At 43.9% G+C, this 27,314-nt stretch overlaps 1 protein-coding gene across 1 annotated transcript in view; it reads left to right on the forward strand.

The window, feature by feature from the left end:
* The window catches only part of LOC132826720 (microfibrillar-associated protein 3-like), a 29,378-nt gene extending 20,792 nt beyond the window's left edge, over positions 1-8,586 (forward strand). Inside the window, exon 3 of the mRNA XM_060842837.1 lies at positions 6,141-8,586. Coding sequence (XP_060698820.1) covers positions 6,141-7,075 — 935 coding nt within the window. The 3' untranslated portion in view covers positions 7,076-8,586. The remainder of the gene's footprint in view (positions 1-6,140) is intronic.
* Positions 8,587-27,314: the final 18,728 nt, after the last annotated feature.

A 27,314-nucleotide genomic window follows, 5' to 3' on the forward strand; every position in this document is an offset into this window, starting at 1 on the left:
TCACTGGAGTGTAGGAGGTTGAGAGGTGACCTGACAGAAGTTTATAAAATCATAAGGGCTATATATAAAGTTTAATGGTGCGTGTCTTTTCCCTAGGTTTAGACATTTCAAGACGACAGGGCACATACTTAAGATGGAGAGGAGAAAGCTTTAAAAAAAGACATGAAGGATAAATAGTTTACACAGAGGGTGGTTCACGTGTGGAATGAGCTTCCAGAGGAAGAGGTGGATGTGGGCACAAGTACAACATTTAAAAGACATTTGGATACGTACATGAATAGGGAAGGTTTGGAGGAATATAGGCCAGGAGCAGCCGGGGGGGACTAGTTAGTTTGGGATTATGTTCAGCATGGACTGGTTGAACTGAAGGGTCTGTTTCTGTCCTGCATAACTCTGACTCTATGACGTTAAATAAGAAACAACAAAAATAAGAAAAAAAATCTCTGGAAGACAGAGACCGCGTTAGGAATGTTCTGCTGTGATGAAGGGTCACTGGACCTGAAATGTAAACTGTGTTTCTCTCTACAGATGCTGCCAAACCTGCTGGCTTTCCCCAGCAATTTCCATTTTGGTTTCAGATCACCAGCATCTGCAGTTCTTTGTTTTATTGCAGGAATATTTCATCATGGCGTTACATTTAATAGGCACCTGGATGGGTATATGAGTAGGAGGGATATGGACCAGGTGCTGGCAGGTGGGACTAGATTGGGTTGGGATATCTAGTCAACATGGACGTGTTGGACTGAAGGGTCTGTTTCCATGCTGTACATCTCTATGACTCTATCCAAAAAGAAATGATAATTTAATATATCAGAAAGGTGAAGAGCATCTGTCTGAAAATGTTTTCAATTTTCCGATACTAATAATCTGGCTTGTCTTATTACAAAGATTGTAGGCTCCAGAGATGAAACTGCATCTTAAAGGAAACAAATAAAGTTCAAAAATACCATGCAATATTTCACTTCAACTTCCCTTTGCACAACTTGGGGCTTCAGGTTTTATTTACAAGAGGAAAGAACTATATACGTTCACAATAAGCAACTGTAAATGGAGTATAAAGTTCATTTTGTACCATTTTGAAATGGTACAAGTCAGCCGGGTAATGTTCATGTTGTGGAATCATAAATCTGTGGGATTCTGGTTGTGGGTCCACTCTAGAGCACAAAGTTCAGGCTTGTTGCCAGCACAGGGCAACGTGGTGGCTCAGCGTTTAGCACCGCTGCCTCACAGCTCCAGGGACCCGGGTTCGATTCCATCCTCGGGCAACTGCCTGTGTGGAGTTTGCATATTCTCCCCCTGTCTGTGTGGGTTTCCTCCGGGTGCTCCGGTTTCCTCCCACAGTCCAAAGATGTGCAGATCAGGGGGTCATGCTAAACTGTCCGTAGTGTCCAGACTAGTCATGGGAAATCACAGTATCTAGGATAGGGTGGTGGCAGGGATGTTGTTTTGAGCGTCGCTGCTGGCTTGATGGGCTGAATGGCATGCTTCCACACCATAGGGGTTCTATGATGCAGTGCTGAGAGAGTGCTGCACTGTTGCAGCTGCTGTGGGTGAGATGTTCAAACAAGGATTTGTGTACCTGACTTGATTGAAACATGTAAGATACTGAGGGGTTTTGGCTGGGTGGATGTGGAGAGGATGTTTCTTGTGGGAGAATCTGGAACTAGGGGACATAGTTTAAAAACAAGGGGTTACCCATTTAAAACAGGGAATTTGTTATTCCTTTCCAACGCTTGAGTCTGAAAAGACAGTGGAAGCACAGTCTTTGAATATTAAAAACAGAGGTAGACTCTTGATAAGGAGAGACAGGTTATTATGGGTTGTCAAGAATGTGGGCTCATCAGGTCAGCCATGATCTTATTGAATAGTTGAACAGGCTTGAAGAGTCAAGTGGCCTACTCCTATTCCTAATTCATCTGTTCACATTCATTCTTTCTCTATCTTTATCCCTCATCCAATTAAAAGAAAACCACAGCAGATTTAGAACTGAGTTGAGGAGAAACTTCTTCACCCAAAGAATTATGAATGTGTGGAATTCCTTGCCTGGTGCAGCAGTTGAGGCTACCTTGTTGAATGCTTTTAAGGCAAAGTTAGATTTTTGAACAGTAAAGGAATTAAGGGTTAAGGTGAGTGAGTGGGTAAGTGGAGCTGAGGCCAGGAAAAGATCAGCCATGATCTTATTCAATGGTGGAGCAAGCTCCAGGGGCCAGATGGCCTCCTCCTGCTCCTAGTTCTTATGTTCTTATCTGGTCATTAACCCATCGTTGTTTGTGTGATCTTGCAGTGCACAAATTCAGTGCTGCATTTCTGGCAATAAAGTACTTCATTGGTTGTAAGCTTTGCGATGGGTCTGAGAGGCTTGTTGTAAATGTGAATCACTCTGTCATCTTTTGTTGGCTAGAGTTTATCTTAATTATCTTTGAAAATCAGAAATGGAAGAAAGGCTGACCTCCAATAGATCCAGTGCAGCTAGCGCTGGAGAAGGGAAGCACTCTTATTTCACGATTATCAGGACTGAACATGATCGCCAGGTGGATGGGGAAAACGGGGCTTTTGGTGGGTTGCCGTTGGGAACTGGAATCTGAATGTGTCGTTTCACTCCAGTTGCTGTGTGAGTAGCTCATTAACCCCAGCTGCCCCCTCCTCAAGTTTGCAAGATGATGCTTTCAAGTGGAAAGAAAAGATCCCATAGTAATAGTTTGGGGAAAATCAGAGTTTCCCCAGTGCCTTAGTCAAAGCTGGGGGGGGGGGGGGGGGGGGAGAGGGCGTGGTGGGTGAGCTGTGAGGAGCATGCTGAGATGCTTCCATGTGACAAGTTGAGTGAGGTGGGCAAATGCGTGGCAGATGCAGTATAACATGGATAAATTTGAGGTTGTCGGAAAACAGTGTAGCTATAAATTGAGAGAGGGACATGTGCATTGACACCTGGGTGTCCTCGTGCACCAGTCACTGAAGGTAAGCATGCAGGTGCAGCAGGTAGATGTGTTTGAGTTCATAGCGAAAGGATTTGAATATTGGAGCAGGATGTCTTGTTGCAATTTTACAGGGTGAGAGTACACCTGGAATATTGTATGCAGTTTTGGTCTCCTTACCTGAGGAAGGCTGCTCTCGCTAGAAAGGGAATTCAACAGAGGTTTACCAGATCGAGTCCTGCCATCACAGAAATCAAATATAAGAGGAGAGGTTAAATCAGTTACACTAATTAGGTTATATTCACTGGAGTTCAAAAGGATGAAGCATGTGGAGGGGTGTCTCAGAAAATTATAATATTCCAACAGGACGAGACAGCACAAGTGCAGGGAGGATGTTCCCAATGACAGGGCATTCCACAAGTAGGACCCAGTCTAAAGTTATGGGGTAAACCATTTGGGATTGAGATGAGAAGCCATTTTTTTTTCTCCCAGGAGTGGTGAGCCTATGGAATTTACTACCACAGAAAGCTGTTGAGTCCAAAATATTGTATGATTTCAAGAAAGAGTGGGATATAGCACTTGAGGCTAAAGGGCTGAAAGGAAATAGGGGAAAGGCAGGAACAGACTCCAATTGTAATGGATAGTAGAGCAGGTTGAAAGGGCTGAATGGCCTACTACTGCTTCTATGTTTCTATATTTCTCCCCGAATCACTGAAATAGATTGCTTGTTCGTTTGTGTTAGCACTGGTGTGAGTGCTTGCTGTGTGCCAATCCACTGCCATTAAATTGCATTGAAACTGTGGCTGTGTTTCAGAAATACTTAATTGGTTACAAAGTGCTTTGGGACACCCAAAGGTTGCTATATTAATACATCTTTACTACATTCATTCTAATCCATCAATTATTAAATTCTCATAACTTCTATTAATTGCACCAATTGATTTGCAAATATGACAGAGGTTAACACTTTGCTTGATGATTTACTCATCAAAGAAGTAAAGGTGCCAAAAAAAGGCCATTTTGAGCTACCATAACACCAGACGTGCCTCGATTTTTAGAATTCTTACTGTAGCCTTCTTCCTTTCATCCCGCCTCCGATATTACAGCCCCCCACCGTCTTCCAATTCCTCCACCTCACCATTTGCCTGTAACTGTATGGGCCCTAAACTCTTGACTCCATTCATTGACTCCATCTATACTTCTCGCTGCCTTGGGGAAACAAGATCATTAAAGACCCCTTCTACCCCAGTTATACTCTCTCTCACCCTCTTCAGTTGGGCAGAAGATATAAAAATTGATATACAGGTATGAACAGATTGAAAAGCAACTTATTCCCAGCTGGTATTAGACTTCTGAATGGTCCTCTCAAATGTTATGTTTAATGTGGATCTTGCATTCATGGACCTTCCCTGCAGCTGTAACATTGTATTCCTTACTCTTCTATTCCCCTTATGCACTTTGTATGGTACTGGTTACCTGATCTCATTTATTGTTACAACTTAGTGTGGGATAGATTTGGACACAACCTCTTGGAATTAGGGAATCTCAGGAACAGCAGGGAGAATTATGGGTGGCACAGTGGTTAGCACTGCTGCCTCACAGCGCCTGAGACCCGGGTTCAATTCCCGACTCGGGCGACTGACTGTGTGGAGTTAACACATTCTCTCCGTGCCTGCGTGGGTTTCCTCCGGGTGCTCCAGTTTCCTCCCACAGTCCAAAGATGTGCGGGTCAGGTGAATTGGCCATGCTAAATTGCCCGTAGTGTTAGGTAAGGGATAAATGTAGGGGTATGGGTGGGTTGCGCTTCAGTGAGTCAGTGTGGACTTGTTGGGCCGAAGGGCCTGTTTCCACACTGTAAGTAATCTAAATAGAGTATAGAAGAAAGAGCAGCGGTGATCTCATGAAACTCTAGACCAGACCAAAGAGACCATGTAACTTATTCCTACTGTTATATGGAATTTTCTTCTGGGTTATTTGTTGACTGTTGTAAGTACTGAGTGCAGTTGGTAATGGAAACAAACTTGGGAAGTACACCTTTTTGGTAAGGCCAAAGCATACTGAAAATTATTTCAAAGTTCGATATTCTGCAGTGGCCTGTTGCCAGTTTGGCAACTATCCCAGGCCCAATAAGTCATTATCATTCAGAAACCTGGCTACTACACAATTTTTAAAAATATTGTTAACTGAAAATGAAGAAAGTGGGAATCGGTAAATATATTTAGAAGTGGACATTGGCAGAGTCTGGTGGTTTCTGCCCACTGAGAAGAGTATTGTTTGAGTGTGTTATCAGAGGTTGCTTTCCTTAATAGACAACCTGGAGTGAGGAGTCGCAATTGGGGTGGCTGGATTTCCAATGGTACAAAGCTCATCAACATGATCAACTCTAAAGTGCAACATGTAAAATAAAATGGGAATGGAGTTTTACATGAACCCACCAGTAGACTGGGCAGAAGGGTGGCTCATGTAGAGAAATGCAAAGTGCTCCATACAGGAGTGTTTTGTTCAGCTGCAAAAATGTTTGTTTTTTTCATGGGTATGGCTGTCACTATTAAGACTTGTCTTTCATGCCCATCTCTAATTATCCCTGAGAGCAGGTCAGACTCAACCCCTTTACAGTAGGTCTGGAGTCGCATGTAGGCCAGACCAGTTCAGGACGGCAGATTTCCTTCCCTGAAGGACATCAGCGAATTAGGTGGGTCTTTACAAAAAAATCAGTTTCATGGTCTATGAATTCCTGATTTAATCTCCTCCACTGGGTGGAATTTGAACCCGTCTGCCCAGAAAGTTGAATTTTTGCAACTCCAATGAATGACATTCTCTCAAAGTCAATGTTACTCCCTCCTTTTAAAATGTGAAGTTTTGAAGGAGAGGATTTAAAAAAAAATTATTGACAAAACGTGGGAATCGCTGGCTGGGTCAGCATTTATTGCCTGTCCCTAATTGCCCCTTGAGAAGGTGGGGGTGAGTTGCCCCCTTGAACTGCTGTAGGTAGACCCACCATACTCTTAGGGAGGGAATTCCAGGATTTTGACCCAGCGACATTGAAGGAATATTTCCAAGTCAGAATGGTGAGTGGCTTAGACAGGAACTTCTGATGTTCCCTTGTCCTTCTAGATGGTAGAGGCCGTGAGGGAACCATAAATGTGGGATAGTTTATGTTTGAAAAAAAATTAGTAATCACTTTCATGATCGATTGATTTAAAAGATTTTTCTTTATTGTTTCACCAGACAATTGTTGGATTTCGGACAGTGGACTGTTAAACATCACCACAGTTTCGTTTGGTGACCGAGGCAAGTATACTTGTGTAGCCTCGAACCATTATGGCAGTGTTAATTACACGGTGACTCTGAGAGTCATCTTCACCTCGGGGGATATGGGTGTCTATTATATGATAGTTTGCCTTGTTGCATTCACCATCGTGATGGTCCTGAACATCACCCGCCTGTGCATGATGAGCAGCCACCTCAAGAAGACAGAGAAAGCCATCAATGAGTTCTTCAGGACAGAGGGAGCGGAGAAACTGCAGAAGGCTTTTGAGATTGCCAAGCGCATCCCAATCATCACCTCCGCCAAGACTCTGGAACTGGCCAAAGTCACCCAGTTTAAGACAATGGAGTTTGCCCGCTACATTGAGGAGCTTGCCAGGAGTGTCCCGCTGCCCCCTCTCATCATGAACTGCAAGATGTTTGTGGAAGAGATCATGGAAGTCGTGGGCATGGAGGAACCAAGCCATATCTACGTGGGAGCTGGACCAGCAAGTCAAGAGACTCGAGACGAGGTGTACACGATACCAAATTCTTTAAAGCGCACCAACTCATCTGCAGGGGACTCGGACGAATCGTCTTTGCACGAGCAGCCCCAGCAGATTGCGATCAAGGTGTCGGTGCATCCTTTGATGGCGGGGGATAGGTTGGAGGGGCAGCGCCAACCAGGTGGTGCCCGCCAACCAGAGCAAGAGGCCAAGGAGGTGGAGACCGCGCAAGCTGCGATTGAAAGTAGCCCCCATGTTGGGCTGACGGTGACAGAGAATGATGGCAAGGTAGTGACGGCAGTGACTGAAAAGGCCAACTGCACTACGGCTGTCTTAGTAGAGAACACCAACTCTGTGATACCAGTGGTGATTGGGAAAACTCCCCGGGTCATATATGAGAGCCATGTGTAGCTGAGACAAAACTGCAGTTCACCCCTTTTGGGCTACCATGTGATGGGATCTCTGAATAAAATTAGCCTTAACCAGAAGCCAATCATTGCAGAAGAGCAGATAATTATGATAATGCATGGATTTCTGTTCAAATTCTGTCGCATTAAGTTATCACTGACATCATATTTAGGTGGTTGACATATTTGGGGAAAATAAATTACTTTGAGTTTTTGTTTTGAAGCAAAAGATTAACTTCCACTTCTAAATTCTTTTAGGTAAAGGTCATTGTCCATTGAACAATTTAAACTGGACATTTTAGCTCCCTGCCTTGCACATGGCTGTTCTCACACATAGTGATCAGGTACATTCTTCACGCTAAAATGTAGTTGAGCTGATAGAAATTCTGTAATCTTCAGAGTAAATTTCTAGAAACACAATGAATATTCATGTGCAAGAGAATGATTTTTGATTTTAAAGAGGGTCAAGGGGGAAAACATATCAGGTATAAATGACTAGAGATGCACAGCCAATCGGTCAGACAGGCAGGTTTTTAGCTGGAGATCGCTTTCTTGAATTAGAAGCCTGAGAATTCATTTTTACAGATAAAGAAGAAAAGAAAACCTGAAACACAAGCTTTCAACACCTCAAAACCTCTTTGAAGCATTTTACAAAGTATTTTTGCACACTATTGAAATCTAGCCGCTGGTCAATAACTCAAGCAACTCAGTGTGCTGCCACAATGATCAATCCAATTCGGCAGTTTGATTCGGAGTGAATATCAGTGAAGCAGAATTCTCCTGCTTTTACAGAGTTTTTAAAAAACTCTGGATCCTTTTTCATGGGATTTGGGCACTGCCAGCATTTATTGCCCCTCCCTCATCACCTAAGTGGGCTTGCCGGGCCATTTCAGAGGACAGTTAAGAGTCAGCCACATTGCTGTAGGTCTGGAGTCACGTGTAGGCCAGACTGGGTAAGGACGGCAGATTTCGCTCCCTAGTATCCATGGATATGCAGGCTTAGGTAGATTAGCCATGGAAATGCAGGATTCCAGGGATAGGGTAGGGGGGCGGTGGGATACCCTTTTGGAGGGTTGATGTGCACTCATTGGGCAGAATGACCTGTTTCTGCACTGTAGGGAAATTCTATATGATCCTTTCTAGGTGAAAGAATGTGAGTAGATCGGGTGGGATTTTCAGCAAGAAACGGAACATAATTGGTGTGGCCATCATTACCAAGACTAGATTTCAATTTCAGACTTTATTTATTAAATTCAAATTTCACTAAATGTGTCAATGATAGATTGCTGAATCGCAAATCCTGAGGGTCTGAGCCTCCAGAGTATTGTTTTGGTGACAGAGGGTGACTGTCTCCCATTTGAAAAACTACCCGAGAAGCCAGGCTGGACCTGAGTTGACTGTCTCATCTGACAATGGGGCAGCACTCCTCAAGTAATAGGCTTGGCGGCTGGATCAAGTTTTGTGCACTAATAGTGCTAGTCCTCAACTATGGTAGACAAACGGGGGGGCTGGAAGAACACAGCAAGCCAGGCAGCATCAGGAGGTGGTGAAGTCAATGTTTTCAGGTGTATGAAGAAGGGCTACACCTGAAACATTGACTTCTCCACCTCCTGATACTGCCTGGCTTGCTGTGTTCTTCCAGCCCCCTGTTTGTCTCCTTTTGCATCTGCAGTTTTATTTTGTCTCTAATCCCTGAATCGCAGCCGACAAGGCAATGGGAAAACAAAAGAGTAAAAAAGCTGAAGATATGTTTTGGCTTTCAAGCCCCATCCTGTTAGCCTGAGAATTTGAACTCATTGGAGTTTACAACAAAAAAATAACTTCAGTTATTAAGAGTTTGTTACTTTAAGCTCTATCAAGCTAGTCTGAGAATTTGAACTCATTGGAGTTAAAGAAAAATAACTCCAGTTATTAAGAGTTTGTCATCAGTAAAAGTGACTCCAGTGATGTATTATCAGTTGTCACCAACATGTGCATGCTAAAATGTACTTGGGCTGGTAGAAGTTCTGAACCTTTCGGAGTAAATTTTCAAAACGCAAAATCTGATTGTAGTTTAAAAACCTAACTGGATGCACATGGAACATGTCATGTTGACCAATTCTCATGAGTGTGACACCAGTCCTGTGCCACTCTGCCCATCTAATGTGACCTAGCAAGCTGTTCATCAAAAGAAATCCTTTCTGACCTCACTTTAATGCCTCACAACCTCAGTTCAGGTGACTCCAGAGTGAAAAATGTGTCAGGGGAAAGGGGTGGGGCACAAGAGTTGTTGAGAAAGTGGGGGTGAGGTGAAATAACTGCACGAAGGTTGGTATCCCATCTCCAAGTCCCCCTTTATTTACTTGTGTACAGTACTGTGGCTGTGACCAGCCAGCTCAGAGTCAGTTGCCTGAAGTGAGGAGATATATTTCTATACAGGCTGTGGCCAGCAGCTCAATAGACAGTTCCCCACAAACAAATAACACCAAAAACAAAAAACCCCACAGCAACACTGGCTGTAATCTCCCGGTTTTATTAGTCAGGTTAACAACCCCAATCAAAACAGTCAATGAGGTCAACTTGGTTCCAGTTACTACGGGGGGGGGGGGGGGGGGGGAGGCTTCACGAAGTGGGGGCGGCGAGGAGATAGAGAGCGAGTTCTTGCTGTTACAGTGGGGTGAGTAAATGTGTTTGCAAGTTCAAAATGGGTATATTGATGGAGTGGTGACGGAAGAACAAACCAAACCCATTGGCTTTTTTTTCTGCAGCAACAATGGCGTTCCAGATGTCAGTCCATTAGGGCCGCACCCACTAATAGCAAAAAGTAAGAATTTAAAGAGACTCCAAAGCACTTAGCTTTCAGCTCAAGTTCCGTCGAATGTTAAAATCTCACCTCGAAGCACAGTTGGGGTAGCCCTGGTCAAAAGCAGCTAAGGATGAGTAATTATTGCTGATGGAGTTTTTGAAGATGAATTTAAAAAAAACTTTGCAAAGGGCACTTTAGCCCTACTTTGGTCAATGACTTTTGATCATAACTACAGTCTTTGTATCACAGCCATGAGCTGAAACATCAGCAATTTCTAGCCCTAATTGATAATTTAATCTCCGTTGTTGTCAATTGAAGTTCTAAAGGTCCTGCCATGTGAGAGTTGCCCCGTCCTTCAGGACATGTAATAAAATATTGTACAACACACTAACTTCATCCAGTCTCTCTCCTGTGTAAAGGAACCTGGGAGTCATGTCATCCACAGTGACCACTTTGCATTTACATAGCACCCTTAATGTAACAAAACATCCCAAGACAATAAAGAGGAAGCAAAGATTGAGACTGAGCCACAGAATGAGATCTTGGACCAGGAACCTAAAAGCTTGAAGATGCAAATTCTAGTCCTGATCATTGGAATCTCCGTTGTCTATCAGAATCTGAGTCACTTACTTGCATCAAAACATTTTGCCATTAATCAATAGGTTAACCCAAAATCGAGTTCATCTTCACTTACTGACATGGCATTCCATTTGATTGAATTATGGCTGTCCCCGATCATTCACCAATTCCTCATTATCCAGCAGAAGTCGGGAGACTCCCGTTGGCTCTGAGTATACCTGAAAGATTGCTAAGTAGCATTGTCTGATATTGGGATGGTGGAGATGGGGCATCGGGCAGTGGGTTAATTCAACAGCTCGTTTAAAGAGGCAGTAAAGTCATGCTGAACCAATGACCTCTGACAATGATGCAAATGTACCCTTTTCGCAGAACTATTCAGTTAAACATAATCTCTATTTTGACGTTTCCAATTTTGAGGTTGTTGAAATATTGTTGTAAAAGGGGCCATCAGTATTTAGTAATTTTCCAGTAGTACTATGAGCTGTCATAGAGTCCCTACAATATGGAAGCAGGCCATTCGGTCCATCAACTCCATTCCGACCCTCCGAAGCACCCAGAGCAAAAAGCACACAGACACAGGCAGAACGTGCAAACTCCACGCAGACAGTCGCCCGAGGTTGGAATCAAACCTGGAGCTCTGGTGCTGTGAGGCAGCAGTGCTCACCACTGAGCCCTATCACTGTTGTGGAAGGGAAGAGGGGGTGTGAGGACTGGAATGCGAGAGATGTGTTGGACCCGGCTGAGGGTCCTGTCAACTACGGTGTGGGGGAATCCTCGGTTGAGGAAGAAGGTGGACATCTTGGAGGCCCCCTTGTCAAAGTTGGCATCATCAGAGCACATGCGATGGGGACAGAGGAACTGGGGGAATGGAATGGAATGGAATTTGCTTCTTGTGAAGATTGTAGCCCAAGGCCTGGAAAGGTCTCGGGGTTAGTTTGGGGTGGTCAGTAATTGCAGGCCTTGCCAGCGAAAGCCACATAATATGAGAGAATTAACCAGTAATTCAAAAGGTTTAAATGGGTCTTTAGCTGCTTGAAATCATTGTTCTAAAAGGATCAACCAAGTATTGATGAACAGCCCGTGTATCCCTGTGCAGAACCCATCACGTGTGGAAATGTTGAGAATGAAGAATAATAATATTGGGCTTGAAATGTTATCTCTCTTTCTCTTTCTCTCTCTAACAGATGCTGCTAGACCGGTTGAGTTTCTCCAGCATTCTCTGTAAGGGGAAAGTGCGTTGTTTCCAATGTTTTCGAGAACCGTGTCTGAATAAAATGTAGTGTAACTTCTCTGCTCTCCGGTTCAGTGTGAACACCCCATGAACGAGCAGGTGCCAGTAAGGGTTGGGGGATGGTGGGATTGACTATCCCTCTTGTGGCCTGGTTGCTGGGTCAGATCTGCACCATTGTGGCCAACTTTTTTTTTCTCTGTCAATCTGCCTGGTCACAGGAACTTTGCGCGGTTTGCTGCCTTGTCCCAAATCCCTTTGATATTCAGAAACAATCACAGAGAATGCTGGAGAAACTCAGCAGGTCTGGCAGCATCTGGGGAGATAAAAAACAGAGTTAACCCATCTTCAGAACTGTTTGGATGTTTCTGCTCTGCCATTCTCTGCACCCATCTTTTAGATCATAATGTTATAGGAACAAAATTAGGCCATTTGGCCCATCGCGTCTGCTCCACTATTCAATCATGGGCGATATGTTTCTCAACCCCATTCTCCTGCCTTCTCCCTTTAACCTGTGATTCCCCTGATAATCAAGACACTGTCTACCTCTGTCATAAAAACCCTAAAAGACTTGGCCTCCACAGCCCTTAGTGACTGTAAGTCCTGATAAAAGGTTAGTGAACTGAAATGTCAGCCCTTTTCTCTCTGGGTAGTCAACAGTTGACTGTTTGAGTTGGTTTCTGATTTCATTTTCCATTTTTTAAAATTTATACAGAGTGCTGTTGCACAATGTGCAATCGGGCAGCGCAGTGGTTAGCACTGCTGCTTTGCAGTAGCAGGGTCCCAGGTTCGATTCCTGCCTCAGGCAACTGTCTGTGTGGAGTTTGCACATTCTCCCTGCATCTGTGTGAGTTTCCTTCGGGTGCTCTGGTTTCCTCCCACAGTCCAAAGATGTGCAGGTCAGGTGAACTGGCTGTGCTGAATTGCCCATAGTCAGAGGTAAATGTTGGGGAATGGGTCTGGGTGGGTTATTCTTTGGAGGGTTTGATGTGGACTTGAAGGGCCTGTTTCCACACTGTAGGGAATCGAATCTAATTTTTTTTTATAAAAACTGCACATGTTGTGTCCCTGTCACCAAATTGAGAGTTTTGTTTTCCTCATGTATTAACCAACACCAGCAAATTATCCATGTTTTCCAAGTCATCAATTTACCTGCAATACTTGTTGAGGCAATGCAGGACTCCAAAGGTTGGGCTCTTGCGGTGCACTGGTAGTGTCCCTACCTCTGAGTTAGGAGGCTGGGTTTAAGTCCCACCTGCTCCAGAGGTGCGTATTAACATCTCTGAACAGATTGATTGATTAGGAAAGTATCTCAGACCACTGGAGAGAGAGGAGAGGGCTGAGTGAAGTTGGAATGGAAAGTTTCTGGTTGTTTTGCTAAAATGTAACCTTAAGAGTTTTATCTTAGAGCCATATAGCATGAAAACAGACCCTTCGGCCCAACCAGTCCAGGCTGACCACAGTCCCACACTAAACTAGTCCCAACTGCCTGGGCTTGGCCCATATCCCTCCAAAGCTTTCATATTCATGGATCTATCCAAATGTTGTAACTGTACCTGCATCTACCACTTCCTCTGGCAGTTCATTCTGCACACAAACCACTCTCGGTCTAAATAAATTGCTCATCATGCTTTTTTTAAATCTTTCTCCTCTTACCTTAAAAATATGCCTTTCCAATCTTGAAATCCCCTACCCTCGGGAAAAGACACCTGCTGTTAACCTTATCCATGCCCCTCATGATTTTATAAACTTCTACCAGGTCAGTGAACAAAGTGCTGGCCTGTCCAGCCTCTCCTTATAAGTGCAGCTCTCCGTTCCTCACAACATCCTGGTAAATCTCTTCTGAACTGTCTCCACCTTAATAACATCCTTCTTATAACAGGGAGACCAGAACTGGGCACAGAAGAGGTCTCATCAATATCCTGTACATGTAATCCCTGTAATGAATGCTGATTTAAGATTGTTACACTGTCTGCTACGTTAGTGAGTTCTAACCTGAGAAGGAATTTTTTTTTTGTCTGGTGATGAGATATTTATGTCATGGCCTTTTCTTCAGTCTGATGTATTTTGGGATCACAGACAGTGAAGGGATGATCAGGGATAGCTGCAGAACCTAGAGTTATCTGTGAATCCAGCTGTCTCGTGTGTGAAACCTTCAATTTTCCTTTTGATAGAGGGAGGATTTAGATTCTCAATTGCCCAAACTGTATTTCTGGAACCTGGGTGTCACATAACCTTTATTGGCATATGGTGCTGTTTATATAATTAACATCGCCCCTTTGCAAATAAAATGAATTTCCCCTGCCGACTCGATTGGAAAGGTTTGGGGGCTGGGAAAGGAGAGTTTTAATTACTGCTGAGGCCGTAGGGGTATTCACCGGGAGAGGGAAAGAATTCAGCTCACCCCGACCCAGCCTGCCAGGAGATGAGGAGGAGATGAGGGCTGTCCCGGGGCCATCCACCGAGAAGACGGCTCTGAATGAGCCCCTGACGGCGCAGCGAGGTATAAATAAAGTGAATTTTCCTCCACAACACTGCAGTAAACATACTTTTGTGAAGGGTTGCATTGAAGAGTTTCCAAGCAGTGATTACCTTTGCTGCTTTAGGCTTTGCTTTTCCCGCACGGTTGGAAAGTTGCGACAAATAAAAAAGGTTCCTTTGTTTCGACGGGAAAGAGGTGCTGTGCATACATCAGGAGATTGTGCTGGAAGTTGGCTACGTGCCCTTCAAGTGTGAAGGGTCTACTTCGGCATCAGCTCTACCTGTGCCTCCTATACACTGAAAGGTTCTGATTCAGCCAGTGCTGCAGATTATAATTCTCAATTTGGGGAAAGCTGCCTTTAGCTTGCAACTTTCTTTTTTGAGCAGAGATAATGGGGAAAACTCTGCTTTCTCTCTACAAATGCTGCCAGACCTGCTGAGTTAACATCTTTGTCCCAGGGTAATTTTGAGGATATTTGATCAGCATGGATGAGTTGGACGGAAGGGTCTCTCTCTGGGCTGTGCATCTCTATGACTCCATAGCAAATTAAACCCTCAGATGCCGAGCTGCACTGACCAGCGATGGTGTTGGGGATGATCTGGGCTTGAGGAAGGATGCAGGTGGACTGCAGAAGGCTACAGACAACGCCAGTTAAACAAAACACAGGTTTTAAGAGACGCTGCTATGTCGTTTTTTTTGTTTTTGCAGAGGGGGACCATCACATTGCCTCTGCTCTGACACAAGCAGCCTGTTTTCTGTGTTGATTAATGAAAGCTAATGCTGTTTCGGATCTGGAATCGTGCCCAGTATGTACTTTTGTATAAAAAGGCATCCAGTTGGAAGTATTCATTTATGTGTTGCATTCTGTTGTAAGCACTGCACCTTAGGGCAGGTTCCCACACAAAAAAAGTCATCCGTGAGGAAAACCGCTTAAATTATGGACTGGGGAAGGGGGATGGTTACATTGATTTAGTTTTTAAGCTCCTGTGTGGAATTTACAAGGCTTATCCAGTCGAGGCACTTAATTTTTGCGGGAAAAGAGTGGGCGTGCGGGGCAAACAGGATCCCTCTTCAAAAGAGCCAGCCCAGAGTTGATGGGACAAATGGCCACCCTCCTGATCTGATGAAGAGTCATGGAATGTTACAGTGCAGAAGGAGGCCATTCATCCCCCCCCCCCTCCTCATGTCTAACTGGCTGTTGAAAAAAGCACCATTACCTTGTGCCAACTTGTTGCTTCATCTCCCCGCCCCCCCCCCCCACAACCCCATACCCTTGCACATTATTTCTATCCAAATAACCATCCAATGCCCTCTTGACCGAACCTGCCTCCACCACATTACCTGGCAGCTCACTCCAGAGCCTAACTACTCGCTGGATAAAAAGGTATTCTCCTCACCGTGCCCCTGCTTCGTTTTAGACTCAAAGCATTAACGTTTTAAAAATTCAGTCACAGGATGAGGGCATCACTGGGCTAGGCCAGCATTTATCCCTAGGGCAATTAAGAGCCAGTCCTGTGAATCTGGAGTCACATGTAGCCAAGCCCAGGTAAGGGTGGCAGTTCCCTTCCCTAAAGGGCATTAGTGAACTAGATGGATTTTTCCAACAATTCACAGCCATCCTTAGACTCCTAATTCCAGAATTTTGTTATTGAATTCAAATATCACCATCTGCTGTGATGGGATTCGAACCAGGATCCCCAGAACATTACACGGGTCGATTGGATTGGCGGTAATACCGCTAGTCCGTCACCTCCTCACTAAACTCTGCTTCTCTCTCCACAGATTCTACCGAGTGTTTTCCAGCATTTTCTGTTTTTGTTTCACATTTCCGGTGTCTGCAGCCTTTTGCTTTTATTTGGCTTCCCTCTACTCTGTACTATCCTCTGATTATAGGATTCAGTAGAACAGAGTGTGAAACAGCTGGTGATGCTGGTTGAGGGCTAGGAATCAGGTAAGATAAAGATAAGTTAAAACTTGAGATAGAGCTTACTTAAGAACATATAAAGTTCGAGCAGGAATATGCCTTTTGAGTTTGCTTAATATCCTGATTATTCCACCTTTCCACCTATACCTGATATCTTTTCACCCCCTTGATTAGCAAGAAGGCGTTGGAATGCTTCCTGTTATTGCTCAGTGTATTGAATACAGGAGTTGGGATGTTATGTTGCGGCTGTACAGGACATTGGTTAGACCAGTTTTGGAATACTGTGTTTATTTCTGGTTTCCCTGCGATGGGAAAGATGTTGTTAAACTTGATAGGGTTCAGAAAAGGATGTTGCCAGAGATGGAGAGGTTGGACAGGCTGGGGCTGTTTTCCCTGGAGCGTCGGAGGCTGGGGGGGTGACCTTATAGAGGTTTATAAAATCATGAGGGGCATGGATAGGGTCAATAGCCAAGGTCTTTTTCCCTGGGTGGGGGAGTCCAAAACTAAAGGGCGTAGGTTTAAGGTGAGGGGGAAAAGATATAAAGGGGACCTTAGGGGCAACTTTTTAATGCAGAGGATGGTGTGTGTATGGAATGGACTGCCAGAGGTAGTGGTGGAGGTTGGTACAATTACAACATTTAACATGCATCTGGATGAGTATATGAACAGGGAGGGTTTAGAGGGATATGGTTCAAACGCTGGCAAATGGGACTAGATTGGGTTGGGATGTCTGGTCAGCATGGACCGAAGGGTCTGTTTCCGTGCTGTACATGGGATCCTGGTATGAAAGACCAGCCAGCCCCTTCACTTCTGTCAGTGTTCAATGTCTGTGGGGTTAACGCAAATCTCAGAGGTTGTCCATAGGGATTTCAACAGGTGAGGAGCGATCATTTCTCAGGCTCTGGCAGAACCGTATGGTTGCAATATGTTGGCACGCCCAAGATGGTGCAGAGAGAAATAGCAAAACCAGGGTTTCAGTCAATGGTTGAACAGTATGCTAATATGGACAGTGGATGAGGACAAAGGCAGACTGGGCAGCTAATGCCGCCTCCCCAGGTTCAATAGCCTGGTCACAGCTTATTCTGACAATCTGTTGGGCAAACTACTGGAAAAGATGAATGACTATGATTAGTGGTTCAAGGAAGGGAAGAACAGTTATTATTTAGATGTCCTATCAAGAATTTAAATTTACGCAGCACCTTTTAATTAACTATTTTAAGCATCAGTCATCTAATTATGATATATTTAAAATCTTTAGGCTATGTGTCATTTCTGTTCTGACTACCCCATTAATGTCTGATGTCTCTGTTTGTAATGGCTGTTTTATCATGTTGTAATTATTCCTCTCCTGAAGTGGCAGTAATGAAATGTCTCAGTTTTGTTTTTCTCCCAGCTGCTCAGTCTGGGTGACAGAGAAACCTTGATGCTGAAACAGCTCTGTTTTCTGCTTCTTTATCTGAATCTAGAATCACAAAGCGAAGATGTCACCAGGTAGTGTGGAACTTTAAGTACTACTGTAAAGAGAGAGCCACCCTGCCAAAGCTGTTTGAACAGACCAAAGAAATGTTCATGTTAATATCTCTCTCTCTCTCTCTCTCTCTCTCTCTCTCTCTCTCTCTCTCTCTCTCTTTCTTCCCCCCCTCTCTCCCCCACCTCCCCCCCCTCCCTTTCTGTCTGTACCTTCTCTGTTGCTGTAACTCTGTATTCTGCCCTCTGATCTGCTACCCTGATGCATTTTGTATAGTATGATTTGCCTGTATAGCACACAAAACAACCCTTTTCACTATATCTTGGTGCACTTGACATAATAAATCAAATCAATTTAAATCATCAGGATGAATTCAAGCACGCCAAATTTCAAATGACCATAACAGTTTATACAGCAGAAGAAAAGAGTGATGGTTCTTTTCTCCTGCTGTATAACTTGTTGTGGTCATTTGAAATTTGGCATTCTTGCATTCATCCTGATGATTTAATTTCATTTGATTTATTATGGAATGAAATGTTCAGCAATGTGTCCCTTTTTTTTTCTGTCAAGATAAATCTCACATATTTTCTCCTTAGAAACTGGGACTTTTATTACCTTGGTCCAAAGACACTGTCCAACCCACACTCTCTATCTCTACTTCACTGCCAACATAAGACACTCACAATTCCTAGAAATGTCACATTGACCTCCTGCAGTATTGTCACTGTCACATCCCCTGGTCACACCCTCCTGATGTGCTGTGAGTGGAGTTATACGATCAGTTGGTACCAGGTGTAGCTTGGATTGGTCTTTCAAGATAATACCAGCATCACTCCAATTCTTGTCAGCTTCTTTTTAGAATCACAGCATCCCTGCTGTGTGGAGACAAGCCAATTAACCCATTGAGTCCACACTGCCCCTCCAAACAGCATCCCACCCTGTCCCTGTAACCCTGCATTTTCCATGGCTAACGCACCTGGCCTGCACATCACTGGACACTGGGTAATACGGCACGGCCAATCCACCTAATTTGCACATCTTTGGACTGTGGGAGGAAACCAGAGCAAACCCATGCAGATGTATGGAGAATGTGCAAACTGCACACAGATAGTCACTCGAGGGTTAAATCAAATCCAGGTTCCTGGTGCTATGAGGCAGCAGTGCTAACTATTGAGTCACCGTGGTGCTTTTATGAAAGGTTTTTGCCAGGTTTCCTACTACAGCAAAGCAATGTGCTGCTGATTTGCCCAAATGTCGCTTTGCTAACTAATAGCAGAAGAGGAAATAAAAATCATGGCGCAACACAAAGAACAAATACACACAAATGACAATTCTGTTTCACTAGTGTCCAAGAATGCAGCTGAGAATTGCCTCTTATTATGTAATAAAAGTTGAGGGTACTGAGAAGCTCAGTGGATCTGACAGCATCTGTGATGAGAGAAACTGTCTCCAAAGACAAGACTAGTAGATACTTCCAAACCACACACTGTCCTGACTTGGAATAATTCTGCTATTCCTTCACTGTCACTCAGTCAAAATCCAGGCATTTGCTTCTTAACACTGTGGGTGTACTCATGCCACATGGACTGTGATAGTTCAAGGAGGCAGTTCCCGACTGCCCAGTAAGTGACTCCCACATCCTGCAAACGAATAATTTTTTAAAATGTTGAGATTAGAATAAGACTTTACTTGGGGACTGAAGGAGGGTGAGAATAGAAGCCCAGAAAATAACAATGGGAGTACGGCATTCAGCCCTTCGAGAGAATGGGAAGCATTTTATAATGTTGAAGAGGGTGCGGGTGTAGGAAGAACAAAAGAGGTGGGACTGGAATGGGGTAAAGATTTTAAATGATGGCAAAGTCACGGAATAAAAGACAAAAGGAGCAGTAATAATTTTAATTAAGAAAGAAGTCGTACAATTGCAACATTTAAAAGGCATCTGGATGGGTATATGAATAGGAAGGGTTTGGAGGGATGTGGGCCAGGTGCTGGCAGGTGGGACTAGTTTGGGTTGGGATATCTGGTCAGCATGGACAGGTTGGACCAAAGGGTCTGTTTCCATGCTGTACATCTTTATGACTCTATGACTCTAAGTGTGAATGTGAATGACAGAAAAATAACAAACTCTCTCGGAGAGCTAAAATGGGAAAATTTAAATTCATGGAGAAAGTGAGGTCTGCAGATGCTGGAGATCAGAGCTGAAAATGTGTTGCTGGAAAAGCGCAGCAGGTCAGGCAACATCCAAGGAACAGGAGATTCGACCTTTCGGGCATAAGCCCTTCTTCAAGCCAGCACATGACACAAAAAAAAACAGACAGGGTTCGTGTTTTGAGGTTGTTGAAACCAGTGCTGATGCTGGAGGGCTGGAAAGTGAAGTGCTGTTCCTCCAGTCTTCATTGAGTTTCATTGAAGGATTGTAGCCAACTGACGATGATATTTTCACTGGAGTTTTCTGCGCTTATTTCAGATTTCCAGCATCTGTAGAAGTTTACTTCCATTTTCCTAATGTAGAGCCCTTTCTTTGAGCCATTTCCTTGCCTAGTGGGATACCTGTGTTTGGAATCTCACCTGTTCACAGCAGGCACCTGGTGATCTCACTGTACTCCAGTTCCCTGTCTGTTCCCCAGTGCAATACTGAAGCAAAAATAAATGCAACATAGATCGCTAAACAGCATTGTTATCACTTTCAGCACTTTTAACAAGTCTGCACGTGTTATGAACTGTGCTGTTTTCTGGGGGAGCATACTCCTCACTTTAGACCATTCATGGGTGCTGTGGGGGAGCACTCAAAGGGGAGAGCAACTCTGATTCTCTCTAAGAAAAGCATGGGCAGGGGTGGGGGAATTGTAGGATGCAAATCCTCAATATGCAAAGAAATATATTTGCATGTTATTCAGTTTGGTTTGACACTTGTCATGATTTCACTGTGCCCAGAGATTGCTTCAGCAACCTCTAACAAACTCAACTTGAGTTACAAAGGCCTTTCTTAGAGAAACCTGTAGCAGTGTTTACTCAGAAGTAATGGCCATTGTTATGTGTGCAGAGAAATGCCTGTGGATGTTATGCTAGTGTTCCCATCAAGACCCTCAGCACTTTCCCCTGTATTGAGTCTGGCATGGCATGCTATCGGTGTATTCCTGCCACATTTCTTGTGAATCAGCTATCTTAATACACTAGCATGTATTAGCCAGTGTGTATTCCATACCTTTCCTGGTGCATCACCTTCCAGGGATCTTTAAAGGGTTACAAATATTTATTGTTCACACCTACATGAATAATTTTCTTTAGTACATTTTTCTCAGTTAATATGAGACAAGCACATAGCTTACCCAGGAAGTTGTTTAATAACGGATCCTCTCTTCGCTTGATGTTTGCAAAGCTAAAATCTAATGGAGATAGGAATTCGGTTAAGCCTTGGTATAATTCTACACATTAATGAGCTCATTGTACTTTGGAGCAGATGTGCTAAAAAAACCTAGCAGTGAAAGACAACAGTGTTCAAGGCTAATGTGCCCATCTGTTTCAAAATGCCTTACTGTAAAGTCTTTGGAGGGATGGGAGAAGAGTTGCTGGATCACTTGTAAACGTTCCCTCTGATCAGTTTGTTGACCATCTCACTGGGACTAGGGATTTAACATTGCTGATGCACAAATCAGCCACAAACAAGGAACGACACGGGAAAAGGTAGGAATACACCTCATGATCTCCCGATCACTCACTGAGGAGGTGGTACATCTTATGATCATGAATTTCTGTTGACTTTTATTTTCAATAGAGAGAAATGACTAATGCATGGCTGCTCCATCACCCATCTTCTGAACGCCTCCACAACAGAATTGAGAGGGTCAAAAACAGGCTGGAATAATAGTGTAAGAAGGTTGGCAACACTGTTTGCTGCTCTGGCAGAGAGAGTTATTTCCAAGGAAGGTGTTAAGTGTTTGTACCTTACTGTCCCTTGGTGTCATTTCAGAGTCATACCAATTTGGAGTAATTCTAACCTCTGCTGGCCTTCTGCTTTAGGCTACAAATGTCTAGTTTTATTTGTTGAAGCTATAGCAAGCTGGCCTTGCTCTAGGTTATTCTCACCCGAGAAAAGATTGACCAAATACCTATGCAACTTGATATGAATGTAATTTGTTCTATCAGACATGCTAATCGTTATCTGACATACAAATAGCTGTGCTAATATGCCAGATGGGGTGCAAAAATTGACTGCAGTCTATATACTGGTGTGACCGAGAGTTGGCTGACAGCTGAGGTGTACTGGAAAAGAATCAACTTGTATTGAAATAAACACTATTTACCCTGTGCTCCTTGCGGGTTTTGTTCATTTGTCTTCAGTCTTACTCAGCATTATCCTGGTTATAAAATTCGCCTCCTTACTTCAAATCCCTCCATACTTTCATCCTACCCGATCCCTGTGGTATCCTCCAGCCCATAATTCTCAGAGAGATTTACCATCGCTATTCCTGGCCTCTTGAACATCTCCAGTTTTTATCGTTTCACCATTGGGTGGCTGCACCTTCAGTTGTCTAGGTGCTACATTCGACAATATCCTTCCTCCCCCTTTCTCTATCTTTCTAAAGGCACGTTTAAAAGCCATTTCTTCTTACATGAATGCAAATATTTATAATGCTCCTGTGAACCACTTTCAGTCACTTATGACATTAAGGAAGCTGTATAAATATGAATTACCATTGTGCTCTGACTTCTTTGTAACTCCTTCGATCCCAAAGCCAGACACACCTGCATACAGCTGCTGATCATTAGAAAGCGATATTTGCTGATCATTAACTATCTCCATCAGCATTACCATCACTAAATCCCCCACCATCAACATTGTGAGAAAGTGAACCTCAGCTGTAGGATTTAGGTTAAAATCAGATCAGCCATAATCTTGGAACACAATGGTGTGCCAAAATTAAACAAATCCCCTTACCTATGATTGGTCCATATTCCTCCATTCTTACATATTCATGTGCTTATCTAAAAGCCTCCTAATCCTCCCTGTTGTATCTACCTCCCCCACCCCTGGCACCTACCACTCTCGATGTGAAAGACTTGCACCTCCTATTTCCTTTGAACTTTCCCCCTTTTACCTTAAATGCGTGCCCCCATATTGGACATTTCAACTCTGGGAACAAGATTCTGACTGACAACCTTATCTGTACATCTCATAGTTTTATCAGGTCTCCCCTCAGCTTCTGCTACTCCAGAGAATACAACCTGAGTTTTTCTAGCCTCTCCCTATAGCTCACACCCTCTAATTCAGGCAGCATCCTGGTAAACCTCTTCTGCATCCTCTCTGAAGTCTCCACATCCTTCCTTGTAATGTGGGACCAGAACTGAATGCAGCCCATCGACTCCACAGCGACCCTCTGAAGGACTTCCCAGTCAGATCTACCCCCCTACTTTAAGTGCGACCTAATCAAAGTTTCATAAAATTGCAACATTACTTTCTGACTCTTGTACTCAATGCCCCTTATTAAATCTTATTGAATGGAGAAGCAGACCTGAAGGGCCGAGTGGCCTACTGTTGTCTGTTTGCATGATTCCAAGAAGGAGTTGGATATAGCTCTTGGGGCTAAAGGGATCAAAGGATATGGGGGAAATGCAGGAACATAATGGTGGAGCAGGTTCGAATGGCCTACTTCTGGTCCTGTTTTCTATGTTTATTCATAAGTTTGAATAAACTAAACCAGTTATATAATTCCTGTCAGTACAAGAACAGGTCTGAAACTAGGAATTATGAGGCACATATTTCACCTCCTGACTCTCCAAAGCCTGTCTGGGAGAGACAAGTCAGGAGTGTGACAGAGTGTACCACTAATTACCTGGATGGGTGCAGCTCCAACAACGCTCAAGAAGCTTGATCCCATCCAGGATGCGGTTGATTGGCACCATATCCACTATCTTAAACATTAACTCCCTTCACCATTGATGCACAATGTGTACCATTCAAAAGATGCACTGTAGCGTCTGGTTAAGATTACTTTGATAGCACCTTGCAAATTCTGTCACATAGAAGAGCAAAGGCAGCAGGCACCTGCACTAACTGCATATTCACCTCGAAGCTACACGTTATCTGATCTTGGAACTGTTCCTTCAGTGTAGTTGGAACTCCTCAATGGCATTGGAGATGTTCCCACACATCAAGGACTTCAGCTTTCCAAGGAGACAGCTCACCACCATCTTCTGCCAGGCAATGAATGATGGACAATAATTACTGGCCCAGTCAGCAAGGTTCACATCCCATGAATCAAGTCAAATTGCTATTGTCTCAGCTTGACTTACTTGGTAGATGTCATGTCTATTGGGCAGAACATTGTAGACAATTGGGCCTTGGTGAACATGCTAGCTCAGTAGTAAGGGATTGCTGCTCATCTTCTCCTTTAGGTATGATTCTGTACCGAGGCTGCACCAGCCCAGTCGGTTTTGTTTATTCATGGGATGTGATCGTCGCTGGAAAGACTAGTGTTTATGGTTTGTCTGTAATTACTCTCTGAGAGAAAATAAATCCTCCTCGTAGAATCCCTATAGTGTGGAAGCAGGCCATTTGGAGATCAAGATCAAACTGACCCTCTGAAGATCATCCCAACCAGACCCACATCCCCTACCCTATCTCCATATTCCTCCTGGCTACTCCACCTAGCTTTCACATCCTGGACACTCTATCAAACCTGCACATCTTTGGACTGTGGGAAGAAACTGGAACAAACAAAGGGAGAATGTGCAAATTTCACACAGACAGTCGCCCAAGGCTGGAATCAAACCAAGGTCCCTGGCGCTGTCAGGTAGCAGTGCTAGCCACTGAGCCACAAAGCTGCTAATCTCAGTCTTAAATTTGCACCTTGTTCTTAGAGTCATAGAGATGTACAGCATGGAAACAGACCCTTCGGTCCAACCTGTCCACACCGACCAGATATCCCAATCCAATCTAGTCCCACCTGCCAGAACCCGGACCGTATCCCTCTAAACCCTTCCTATTCATATACCCATCCAAATGCCTTTTAAATGTTGCAATTGTACCAGCCTCCACCACATCCTCTGGCAGCTCATTCCATATACGTACCACCCTCTGCGTGAAAAAGTTGCCCCTGAGGTCTCTTTTATATCTTTCCCCTCTCACCCTAAATCTATGCCCTCTAGTTCTATCCCAGGGAAAATACTTTGTCTATTTATCATATCCATGCCCCTCATAATTTTGTAAACCTCTATATGGTCACCACTCAGCCTCCGACGCTCCAGGGAAAACTGCCCCAGCCTCTCCCTGTAGCTCAAATCCTCCAACCTTGGCAATATCCTTGTAAATCTTTTCTGAACTCTTTCAATTTTCACAACATCTTTCCGATAGGAAAGAGACCAGAATTGCACACAACATTCCAACAGTGGCCTAACCAATGTCATGTACAGCCGCAACATGACCTCCCAACTCCTATACTCAATACTCTGACCAATAAAGGAAAGCATACCAAACGCCTTCTTCACTATCCTATCTACCTGCGACTCCACTTTCAAGGAGCTATAAACCTGCACTCCAAGGCGTCTTTGTTCAGCAACATTCCCTAGGACTGCTAAGATTTGCTTTCCCAAAATGCAGCACCTTGCATTTATCTGAATTGGTGGGTTGGTGTGGACTTGTTGGGCTGAAGGGCCTGTTTCCACAGTGTAAGTAATCTAAAAGTTATCTAATCTAATCTAATCTAAACTCCGTCTGCCACTTCTCAGCCCATTGGCCCATCTGGTCCAGATCCTGTTGTAATCTGAGGTAACCCTCTTCGCTGTCCACTATACCTCCAATTTTGGTGTCATCAGCAAACTTACTAACTGTACCTCTTATGCTCACATCCAAATCATTTATGTAAATGTCAAAAAGTAGAGGGCCCAGCACTGATCCTTGTGGCACTCCACTGGTCACAGGCCTCCAGTCTGAAAAACAACCCTCCACCACCACCACCCTCTGTCTTCTACCTTTGAGCCAGTTCTGTATCCAAATGGCTAGTTCTCCCTGTATTCCATGAGATCTAACCTTGCTAATCAGTCTCCCATGGGGAACCTGGTCGAACACCTTACTGAAGTCCCTATAGATCACATCCAATGATCTGCCTTCATCAATCTTCTTTGTTACTTCTTCAAAAAACTCAATCAAGTTTGTGAGATGATTTCCCACACACAAAGCCATGTTGACTATCTCTAATCAGTCCTTGCCTTTCCAAATACACGTACATCCTGTCCCTCAGGATTCCCTCCAACAACTTGTCCACCACTGTGGTCAGGCTCACCAGTCTACAGTTCCCTGGCTTGTCTTTACCACCCTTCTTAAACAGTGGCACCACGTTGGCCAACCTCCAGTCTTCCGGCACCTCACCTGTGACTATCGATGATACAAATATCTCAGCAAGAGGCCCAGCAATCACTTCTCTAGATTCCCACAGAGTTCTTGGGTATACTTGATCAGGTCCTGGGAATTTATCTACTTTTATGTGTTTCAAGACATCCAGCACTTCCTTCTCTGTAATCTGGATATTTTGCAAGGTGTCACCATCTATTTCCCTACAGTCTACATCTTTCAAATCCTTTTCCACAGTAAATACTGATGCAAAATATTCATTTAGTATCTCCCCCATTTTCTGTGGCTCCACACAAAGGTCGCATTGCTGATCTTTGAGGGGTCCTATTCTCTCCCAGGTTACCCTTTTGTCCTTAATATATTTGTAAAAACCCTTTGATTCTTCTTAATTCTATTTGCCAAAGCTATCTCATGTCCCCGTTTTGCCCTCCTGATTTCCCTTTTAAGTATACTCCTACTTTCTTTATGCTCTTCTAAGGATTCACTCGATCTATCTTGTCTATACCTGACATATGCTTCCTTCTTTTTCTTAACCAAACTCTCAATTTCTTTAGTCATCCAGCGTTCCCTATACCTACCAGCCTTCCCTTTCACCCTGACAGGAATATACTTTCTTTGGATTCTTGCTATCTCATTTCTGAAGGCTTCCCATTTTCCAGCCATCCCTTTACCTGCGAACATCTGCCTCCAATCAGCTTTTGAAAGTTCTTGCCTAATACTGTCAAAATTGGCCTTTCTCCAATTTAGACCTTCAACTTTTAGATCTGGTCTATCCTTTTCCATCACTATTTTAAAACAAATGGAATTATGGTTGCTGGCCCCAAAGTGGTCTCCAACTGACACCTCAGTCACTTGCCCTGCCTTATTTCCCAAGAGTAGGTCAAGTTTTGCACCTTCTCTAGTAGGTACATCCACATACTGAATCAGAAAATTGTCTCATATGCACTTAAGAAATTCCTTTCCATCTAAACCTTTAACACTATGGCAGTCCCAGTCGATGTTTGGAAAGTTAAAATCCCCTATCATTGCTACCCTATTATTCTTACAGATAGCTGAGATCTCCTTACAAGTTTGTTTCTCAATTTCCCTCTGACTATTGGTGGGGTCTATAATACAATCCCAATAAGGTGATTTCTTATTTCTCAGTTCCACCCAAATAACTGCCCTGGATGTGTTTCCAGGAATATCCTCCCTCAGCACGGCTGTAATGCTATCCCTTATCAAAAATGCCACTCCCCCTCCTCTCTTGCCTCCCTTTCTATCCTTCCTGTAGCATTTGTGTCCTGGAACATTAAACTGCCAGTCCTGCCCATCCCTGAGCCACGTTTCTGTAATTGCTATGATATCCCAATCCCATGTTCGTAACCATGCCATGAGTTCATCTGCCTTCTCTGTTAGGCCCCTTGCATTGAAATAAATGCAGTTTA

This window comes from Hemiscyllium ocellatum, chromosome 2 (assembly GCF_020745735.1).
Source record: "Hemiscyllium ocellatum isolate sHemOce1 chromosome 2, sHemOce1.pat.X.cur, whole genome shotgun sequence".
NCBI lineage: Eukaryota > Metazoa > Chordata > Chondrichthyes > Orectolobiformes > Hemiscylliidae > Hemiscyllium > Hemiscyllium ocellatum.